Source organism: Eurypyga helias, unplaced genomic scaffold (assembly GCF_000690775.1).
Source record: "Eurypyga helias isolate BGI_N326 unplaced genomic scaffold, ASM69077v1 scaffold35582, whole genome shotgun sequence".
NCBI lineage: Eukaryota > Metazoa > Chordata > Aves > Eurypygiformes > Eurypygidae > Eurypyga > Eurypyga helias.
The window spans coordinates 4,493-14,532 of NW_010234658.1; the positions used below are offsets into that span (position 1 = coordinate 4,493).

General features: G+C 49.7%; 1 protein-coding gene across 1 annotated transcript; it reads left to right on the forward strand.

Annotated features, from left to right (window-relative positions):
• The first annotated feature begins 367 nt into the window (after positions 1-367).
• On the forward strand, positions 368-8,932 carry ALOX5AP (arachidonate 5-lipoxygenase-activating protein). The gene is made up of 5 exons (XM_010146519.1): positions 368-550; positions 5,209-5,308; positions 6,470-6,540; positions 7,458-7,539; positions 8,526-8,932. The coding sequence occupies exons 1-5, from the start codon at positions 481-483 to the stop codon at positions 8,686-8,688; spliced, it is 486 nt and encodes a 161-aa protein (XP_010144821.1). The 5' UTR covers positions 368-480; the 3' UTR covers positions 8,689-8,932.
• Positions 8,933-10,040: the final 1,108 nt, after the last annotated feature.

Sequence of the window (10,040 nt, forward strand, 5' to 3'; positions counted from 1 at the left end):
GTGGAGTCTCCTCGCTGGTGAGGCTGATGGAGATGTGTCCAGGAAGGGCACACACCTGAGAGCAGCAGCATCACTGGGTCTCACCAACATTATTTCATCCTCCAGCTACTTGTGGGATGGTCGAGCAGTTGCAGGCAATGACAGGGTCCAGCTTTTCCACACAGCTAGCCAAATGCTCAGGCGTATTTTAGATATCAAGGTTGCTTTTTTGCTCCTGTGCAGTAAGGGCAATAGATACGTTTCCACATTACATATCCTTTTAGATGACAGACATATAATCTCCTGTTTTTCTGCACTTCATCTGTATATGATGAGTGAGAAAGCGAGCAAGCGAGCCACAGGGTGCTGCCACTCTCCTGTGAAGCCATAGGAAGTGTTTCATGATTCAAGATAAGAAAGACCTTCACTTCCTCCTTCTGTACTTACAGGGCTGAACTGCCACTGAGGCTGCACCGTCCACCCCAACAGCCCTCTCGCAAAATGGACCAGGAAGCCCTGGGAAGAGTTGTCCTGCTTGCCATCGTCACCTTGATAAGTGTTGTCCAGAATGGTAAGACAAAAATAATCATTTATTTACGGGCTAAAAGGGAACTGGAAAAAAGTTCAGGATGATGTATGCTGATTTGATCTTGGGATAGATAATCTCTGGTTATAAGTGCGTGTGTTCTTAGGCTTGACTTTGGCTTTAGAAATGATCTTTTAAGCATATAATTCTGCATGCTTGTTGTTGCAGTGTCTTGGCAGTCTCATGGTCCTATTTTGTGATATGCTAGAATGAATTTTTTATACATATATCAGCTATTGAAAGGACTAATATTCTGGGGTACCCTGTGGGAATATGCAGTTCGATTTGATGACTGAGACCTCCTTTTCTGGCTAAACTCCCTAATCCAGGCAGCCAGGGCAGCTCTCCAGCTGGAACCTTGCCGCCATGGGCAGGGGCCGGGGCTGCGGTGGTCTCTCATGGGTCAGAACTTTGCAGAGAGCTGGGTGAAGGGGGCAAAACTGCATCGATTCATCCGAGGAGTCTGGTTATTTGTGGGCAGGCAGCTCTCCTGCTTTCCTGCGTCGCCAGGTCCTACAGTCCATCTAATCTCAATTAACTGCGGTCCCAAGAACACTGCGCATTTCCTGCAATGGAGAAGTTTCCTTTTTAAGTGCTTATTCAGGCCTCTATGGTCCCTGCTATTCTTCAATATTTCTTAAATAGAAAAACCCACTAAACCAGGTTTCTCTCTTGTGCAAATCTGATTGCACAGGCTTAATCGTCATCTCTTACAAGTACTTAACCACGTTAGGAGAAAATTCTGCCCAGAACACAGAGAGGGAGTGAGTTTTGCCCCAGCTGCACTGAGATCACCCAGGTTCCAGGAGAATGCAGTGGGATAGGGTGCTGATGCAAATGCGAGAAACCTGTGAAACCTTCTTGGTGCAGATGGGAGATTCCCACTGAGCGTCAGACCCTTGTTCGGTCTGAGGAAATGGGCTATTCTTGGGCTGCTGCACAGAGGGGAAGTGGTGGTAGCTTCAGCAGAAGCCTGGCTGCCAGAGAGGAAAAAAAAAAAAAAAAAGAGATGCACACTGGTTTAGTTTCAACATAGGCACTAAATGCCACACTGTTTAACCCAATGCTGTTTTCTGGTAAATGCACAGCGTGTGACATACCAGAATATGGCACGTTGAGATCAGCGTACATACCGCAGGTGAAAAAATCTAAGTATACATTTCTCCCTATTTAACCAGATTACTTTATATACAGGGTTAATTCCTCTCAGTCTGAAACTCAGGCATTTGCCTTGCAGCCTGACACACACTTTCATCTCATGGAAATCTGTCTGTGAGATTCCTGACCCAACTGCTGTAAACGGGCAGCGCGATGCTCGGCAGAGGATTTAGTGTGCCAAGCACGAGTGACACACAGCCCTAAACTATGATTTCAGACCTTGCATCATCTGATCTCCTCCTCCCAGGCTTTCTGTCTAAAAGACCAGACTGATAAGCGGTCCTGCAATGAATGCAATAATTAAGGTCGTAGAAATGCTTGTCAAGGGACATCAGTTGTACTGAACTCTTGCTATGGCTCTGGTTCAGCAAAGCACTTGGGCCTCTGCTTGACTGTCTTGAAGTATGTGAAATCAGTACCGCGTAAACTCAGGTTTATATGCTTTTCTGCATCTGGTGCAGAATTAGAAAGCAGTTCCGGGGAATGCTGTTTTCCCTGAAGCTGGAGGTGGGCTGTGGTACCACCCCAGTCTGACATCGATTTACGGTCACCTTGTTCATGCTGGGAATCTCCATATCCTACAGAATGACTCATATGGCCGGATGCCTCTGAATCACACATGTAGCTTCAGGTTTTGTTCTTGCATCAGGGTGATGTTGCAATTCAGCAGCTTTCAGGACAAATCAGTGGTCATTGCTGAGCAGATCAGGATGAAGGAAGCAAAGCAAAGTCAGCGGGGAGAAGGGGCAACCTGCACATTTATCAGCACTCGCTAGGTTGGAGCATCAGCGCACGGTTTCTGTTGGCATGAACTTGTGAAACAACCAGGCTTGGGTTGAAGCCTTGCGCATTCACTTGGCCAGTGTGGGACTGCAGTGGTTCAGGCTCAGGGCAGCCTGTGCAGCCCTGGAGCCTCAGGGCATCATCTCCTGGTGCAGCTGAGCTGAACTAAACCCCTCAGCTCCAGCCCTACTCCACTCACTTCTCATGCCAGCTTGTGAAACCACCCCCTTGCCTTGATGTTCAGAGTAAAGAGCAGGAAATATAACACCGTGTTGCAAACTGCTTCACACTGCAGCCTCCCGTTTCCCCAGTGCCAGGTTAGCAGGAGCCCAGGGCTGCTGAGATGGGAGAGCAGACCTGCAGCGAGAGCCACCCCTCCATGTGGTCTTTCAGCTCTGCTCCTGTCCCAGCTGAACCTCAGGCAGCCAGGTCCTACCTCTTGGGCTCCCTTTTGGGAAGATTTTGGGGGACTGCAGCATGTGAGGTGGACAGGGCTAAGGAGCCACAAAACCAGAGAGCCACTTTCAGGGCATAAAGCTCACTTGAAGCAGGAGGCCTTACCTCTCTGTATGATGGTTAGATGCCGCGTTCCCCTCTGATCCACTGCCCTCTGCTGGGGGTCTACATGGTCCTGAGGAAATACCATCGCTGTGGTGGGTTGGAGGTAATTGACCCAGGAATTTTCACTAGCTAAGAGATGCATACCTCATGCAAGGTGGTTGTCTAAGCTCTTTCTTGAATCAATGGAGATAGATCAGCACTTCAATGGGTGGTTTCTCTCATGCTGGTAGCTTTCTGAGGCATGGGTTGACCTGAGGTGCCTTTCTTCTGTTTCCCTCTGTCACATACTGTTTACAGAAGGAAAACATCCACCTCCCCAACACTCTGCAGTGTCTTTCAAGTGAGGTGACACAAAGCCTCCTCCTCACTCATGGTGTGGGTGTGCATGATAACCCTACCTCTGTCCTTTGCCCTGCTGCCCAGTCCATTGACCAAGCACCCACCCGCCACACTGGAGACAGCAAGAGCTTCCAGGACAAAGGCCTGGACCTCCACAGCCAGACCCTTCCCAGGAGGCCCAGCATTCACATGCCTGCCCAGCCTTGATCCCAGAGACTGTCCACCAGGAGTGTCACCACCGTCACCTCCAGGTCCTTGTCCTCAGTGACCATCATCACTCTGGACATGTCTGTGTTCAGCCTGATGGCTCTCAGCATCGCGGAGCCTCTGCAGTGGCACACTGGAATTTGGGGAGTGCCAGCACCTGCGGCAGCAAAGAGGCAGATACATATAGCTTACTCTCGGTTTTCTCTGAAGCTGTTGGCATCTTCTAGAGATTTCACATATATGCTAGAAGGAAGGAAGGAGATATCCCAGTGAGCCCATGCAGTCCCAAACCCGCAGGAAGTGGTTTTCCATGACAGCAGCTTTGCACTGTACGAAAACATTACCACCAAACCTAGTCCTCTTCAGCTAGGTCTTCCTAGACCCTGTAGGCAGGTTAACAACCCCATGCCAAAGGCTGGCATGCAGATGGAGATGCTGGGAGCTTTTGGTGGCTGTGCTGTCTGCTCTGGGTCCTCCAGGGCCAGGTCCCCCAGAAGCTGCCCAGTGCCCCGCACCAGTGGCAGTGGGAGGGCCTGCAGCCGGGCTCAGGGTGGAGATGCTGGCTTAAAGCTCTGCAGGTTCTTCTGGAGAAAGGCTGTATGTTTCCAGGGAATCATGCAATATTGGAAGGCCAAAAAACTCAGAAGCTTTTCGCAAAGGCAGAGGAAGTACAAAAGACCTATTTAACAACACCAGTGAGGGGAAAAAAGAGGAAACTCTTCAGGGATGAAATCCTGCAGTTTATCAAGTTACACCTCTGTTGTTATAATAATGTCTAAAGCCTGATGGGTTATCTTTTATATATATATTTTTGGCTGATATGCTAAACCACAGGGTGATCTGGGTACACTGAGATGGGATGCACGACTTGTAGCTTGATGCTCTCAGCTTGCAGCCTGTCCGGGCTCTGTCTGGTGTATTGAGACAGACGATTGATGGTCTCTGGTTTAGTGTCATCAGATAAAAGGCGTTTGTCAAGCGCATGATACATTATCTGGAGGTGCTGCATTTCTGCAGCAGCTAACACCCTCACTCAAGGCTGTTACTTAAAAGGATGATGCACACAATAAGGACACAGCGATCAGGACCAGGTTTTCTATGTGCCTTCTCGGAAAAGGAACCAGTTCTGCAGGTTCACTGGTTTGGCAAATGGTCTCACTGAAAGAGAAGAGACTTCCTTGTCTCCCTGCTCTATTAGAGAGTGAGAGCTGACTTTGGCAGCTTTGTCTAGAAAGCTTTTTTCCCATTGGGGGCACAAAAGGAGGAGTCTGGACTGTACTGCAGCAGAGGTGTGGGCTGCCAGAAGTGCTGCATTGGGATGGAGCCAGGGTCAGAGGTGAGAGCCTGTTGCAAGTCACACAGGGACACATGGGGATGTTTGAGGCCACATCACATTGCACCCCTGCACAGAGAGTTTGGTTATAGTACAGTGACAGAGTGAGCATGCTGGCCACATCCTGCACCTCCACGTGTCTGCGTCCCCTCCTGCCATCCAGCCTGGATGCTCATGAGAACACAGCTGAGCCCACAAAGCCCAGCTTCTGCAGTATCTCCAAATTACATCTCAGATCGAATACTCTTGTGTTTTTTAACAGCATTTTTTGCTAGCAAAGTGGAGCATGAAAGCAAACACTGCAATGGCAAGGGGTTCCAGCGGCCGGGATCCTCCGCCTTTGACCGCGTCTACACTGCCAAGTGAGTAGGCAAGCTCGGAGGAGGTAGTGGGGGTGGAGCAGGGTTCATCTCTCTCTGCTTTAGCATTTAATCCAAACCCTTTTGGGGTCTAGACGTGGTCCCCAAATGCTCTCAGAGGCAAGCTTTCCTCTGCAGTCCCATTGCTGTGATGTGCAGACCTGCGGTTCTCCGGTATGTTTACTGATGATCCCAGCTCCTTTCTGGACACCAGGTGCTGTATTTCTGTTGGACTTGCAGCCCTTATATCCCTTCATTTGGGAGCCTGTTTGCCTGACAGTAGCTAGTGCTGGTAGTGTGATACAAGCACAACCAGTGTCCCAAGGGCACTGCAGCTCAAAAGGAAAGAGCCAACAGAGAGATGCTGACTTGCTGAGGAGCAGGTCAGTGAGAAAGCTCACACAAAACCCGTGGTACCCGAGTAGCTCCCTTGGCTTGCAGCTCTCCACTTCTCCACCACATCCATACCTCTTGTCTTTGCTATCCCTTCAGAGAGAGCAGAGGGGAAAATTAATTCCAACCCAGAAGAGAAAAGAACATAAAATATTTTTTGTTACCCATGAAGTACTGATGATGTGCTTGAAACTGGACAGGACGTCCAAGTGCTGCCCTTCACAGGTGTGTGGCCTCTGCCAAAGGCAGAGTGTTTCCCCCTCAGAAAGCATTCCCAGATGAAGGAGCCAGCTGGGAATCATTCCTGTCCCCTGCAAAGAGGCACATTAACTCAGTCAGACACTCCTATTTGCAGTGTGATTTTCCTTTTGCTGGTTTCATGCAGCTTTCAATGGCAATAACCTGATTAGTATGACTTAATTGCAAGGACTTTCCAAGCCAAAAAAGCACACAGCATCTATTATGCACGAGCCATGATCAAACAGGTTAGAAGAGGAAAGCAGCTTTCACAGGTGCCAGGCATGTGCACAGGGCGGTTGGTTTTCCTCATCAGGCAGGACAAAGGCATCCTTTATCCGAGCGAGGAAACAGGGAAGCTGGCCTGCGGGTGAGGCAGCCGTTGGTGTTCGGGCAGGGACACGCCAGCCAGCCCCTGGCAGCAGCGTTAGCACAGCCCAAATTGACACCCCGCCATCCTTTGCTCATGAAACATGTTGATTTTGTTTCTATTTTCCCCGTGTTCTGATTTCCCTCTGACAAATTTCTTTCCAGCCAGAACTGTGGACACGCGTACCCTACGTTTCTGGCTGTGATGTGGTGTGCTGGCCTTCTCTGCAGCCAAGGTAACACATGGGACTTCAGACCTTGAACCACTTTCCGCAAGGGATAGCGAGCATTTGGAGGTTATGCTTCCAGAGACCAAATTCTCCCACAGCAGGGAGACCAGTCTCACACGGCTGTCCTGCAGATACCTATGCTGCTTGTTTCCTTAGCAGCACACTCCCTGGTAACTTTTGTGCCAACAGACATGTTCCCAGACATGATCCCAGACAGTCTGGGGCAGGGACATTTCCCATATAGGCATTACAGGGGAGATCCCTCTGTTTTGGGTGGAGGGTTTAGTACTTGGATGCTGGATGCTGTGTTATTCATCCCCAGGACTAAAATGGGCTCATCTAGAAATTGTCAGAGCTGCCAGCCCTTCCCAGCGCTGAGGTCAGCCCAGGAGTATTTACCTGCATTTCCAAATATGATCCCCTTTAGTGCAACTTAAGTTTTCTGAAAGTTGAGTGCTTCCCTGGGGTCTGTAGCTCTTCTTTCTGGAAGAGAGGAGTGTCCTGACTCAGAGAAGAAGAGCTATTGCCTGTGTGGAGAAAGCTAGATTTAGGGGGAAAAAGGGAAAATCCTTTTTACATGCCCAGTATTGGACCATAGCATAGTCTTCCGCCTGCTCCCAGAGAAGTACATCTATTGGCTGCCTTCTATTTCTGGTGGAGGCAGAGCCTGAGCCATCACCTCCCTTGCTAAGCCCAGCATGGCACACACCGGGTTTGTGCAGCGGGCGCAGCTGCAGGCAGGATTACACCCCCAAAGTCTCCAGAGAAGCCGGTGTGATGGCAAGGTGAGCGCTCCGTTTCCCACATAAAGGTCTCTGTCCTGCTTCCAGAGACCATCCTGTAGCCCAGGCAGCAGACGGGGATGGTATGTGCGGGGATATCTGTGCTGGTGTCTGTAACGTGTTGTTTTACCCTTTTCCCAGCTCCTGCCGCCTTTGCCGGCCTGATGTACCTGTTTGTGAGGCAGAAGTACTTTGTGGGCTACCTCGGGGAAAGGACTCAGAGGTAAGGACTTGCAGAGCACCTTTGTGGAGCCCTCAGCATCAGAAGGTTATTGACCAGTTGGAGCAAGTCCAGAGGAGGCCACGACGATGCTCCGAGGCCTGGAGCACCTCTGCTATGGGGACAGGCTGAGAGAGTTGGGCTTGTTCAGCCTGCAGAAGAGAAGGCTCTGGGGAGACGTTATAGCACCTTCCAGTACCTGAAGGGGCTACAAGGAAGCTGGGGGGGGACTTTTTACAAGGGCCTGTAGTGACAGAACAAGGGGAAACGGGGTTAAATTGAAAGTGGGGAGGTTTAGATTAGATATCAGGAAGAAGTTCTTCCTGGAGAGGGTGGTGAGGCCCTGGCACAGGTTGCCCAGAGATGCTGTGGATGCCCCATCCCTGGAAGTGTTCAAGGCCAGGCTGGATGAGGCTTTGAGCAACCTGGTCTAGTGGAAGGTGTCCCTGCCCATGGCAGGGGGGTTGGAACTAGATGGTCTTTAAGGTCCCATCCAACCCAAACCACTCTGTGATTCTATGTGGGAGGTGTGGTGGCACTGGGAGGCAGGGGAGCTGCAGGAACAGAGCGGCTGCTTCAGCAGCTCCTGCCCACAGCCTCCGCAAACACACATTGTTGCGTTTGTGCCACTATTTGCACAAGATCCTCCTTTTATGTTGATAAAATTTATGCACATGTGAAACAAGATTGTGCCGCAGCCTGTGATGGATGAGAAAACATATGGGTCCCTCTGAAGAGCCACTTCTGTAAGCAGCAGCCTGTGCGGAGCACGGGAGGCCAAATCCAGACCCAACCAGACCCTGAAAATGGCATGTGAGAGCTCACAGCTGGCCAGAGCAGCAATGCGAGGCCGAGCAGAAATTTGCCCCCTTTGTTTCAGCCCCCGAGGTGTTTCAGCTGGTGTCAACAGCGGAGTCCAAATTCTGAGGGCTTCTCATGTGAGGTGATGTGTGTTAATGGATTGCTTTCCCCCCTTTCTGTCTCCTCAGCACTCCCGGTTACTTGTTTGGAAAGCGCATCATTTTGTTCCTGTTCCTCATGTCCGTGGCTGGAATACTCAACTACTATCTCATCTTCTTTTTCGGAAGTGACTTTGAAATGCACATAAAAACGATAACCAGCGCGATCTCTCCATTGCTGCTCATCCCGTAGCTCCCTGCAGCACTGTGAGGGTCAGCGTGCTTAATATATCCATACCCAGAAGCAGCCATAATTCAACTGTTTAAGAAATGAACCCATAACCCTTTTAGATTGCTGTAAATCTCATGCTTGATGGGCTTTGTAGTTTGGTTTAACCTTGCTTTTTCCTTCAGGAAAAAGATTTATTGTGCGCACTTCGGCATGCCCAAGGAATGGTAACAACTTCCAGTTAATTCTTTAAGGGTTTTATTCCATATGTGCATCTTGCAAGCTGACTGCATGGCTGGAAGGGACATTGTATGCTTGCTTCATAACTGCATTGCACTTAGCTTTTGTCCCAAACCCCAGAAGCCTCTCAGCGTCGTTATTAACTGATGTGTCCTGCAGTTGTCCTCACACACAGGTACAGGCTTTCTCCGGCATCCTGCCCACCCCTGTGCACACAAAAGCACAGGCCAGCCCCTTTACCCACCCTTTTCCTACCACTTGTTGATGACCAAGCTCCTGCTGCTGCAGGAGGGCAGCAAATTGGCCCCTGCCTGGTCTCCCTTGATAAATATTCATGTGCGTAATGCTCCCGACACTGATCTCATTTACACTTTAGCCTTTTTGTTCTCCCAGAGCTGTGGGAAGGGGTCTTGCTTGAATGAGGAGCTGCTGTATTGACAGTTGGGTTGGTTTTATTTTGCCTGGCTTTGTTTAATAAAACAGCCTAAAAGGATGAAATCTGTTTGCTCCCATCTTCTTTGCCTGGTGTGTGATCCCAGTGCTCCACAGCTCGGCAGCTGGCCGGTGAGGTTAAACCCAGCCTTGCAAGGACACGGGTTTAACAACTCCCTCTCTATTAGCACATCCAATTTTCTGCCTCCATCACCAACACTGTGCCCCTACAAATCCATACTGAGGAGCAGTTTGATTAGAGAAGTGGACCAAGGTAGGCAAACAGGCCGGTGCAATCTTTTTAAACATTGCTACCCTATGAGTGCTTAAGCTCTTAAGCCTGATTAGCCCATGCAGGATGGACAAAGCTGTATTTTATGACTCTTTGGGAGGGGCAGAGACTCCTCACTATGTGAGAAGAAGGTTTGCAGAGCTGTTGGCAAAAGCCAGCGCAGAAAGTTGCTGGCCTCTGTACCACACTGAGACTGGTGGGTTTTGCTGCTGCCCAATGGGTCAGAGGCACTTGTGCACGGTTGCTCTCCTCGGCACCTGACCGTTTGCACTGCCAAAATATCACACCCCCTTTTTTTCTTACCTTCTGCAGGAATTTTACATGTGAAAGATTAGTAATGAACATGTTTATTGCATGATGATTAGGTAATACATGTTTTTACTGGTTAAAAGAGGTAATTCAAAAAAATATA

Excerpts from the sequence above, each read along its gene's own strand:
- ALOX5AP (XM_010146519.1), top strand. The coding sequence starts at position 481 with ATGGACCAGGAAGCCCTGGGAAGAGTTGTCCTGCTTGCCATCGTCACC. Across the intron at positions 6,541-7,457 it reads TGGCCTTCTCTGCAGCCAAG|CTCCTGCCGCCTTTGCCGGC; the intron begins GTAACACATGGG and ends CCCTTTTCCCAG. Across the intron at positions 7,540-8,525 it reads CTCGGGGAAAGGACTCAGAG|CACTCCCGGTTACTTGTTTG; the intron begins GTAAGGACTTGC and ends CTGTCTCCTCAG.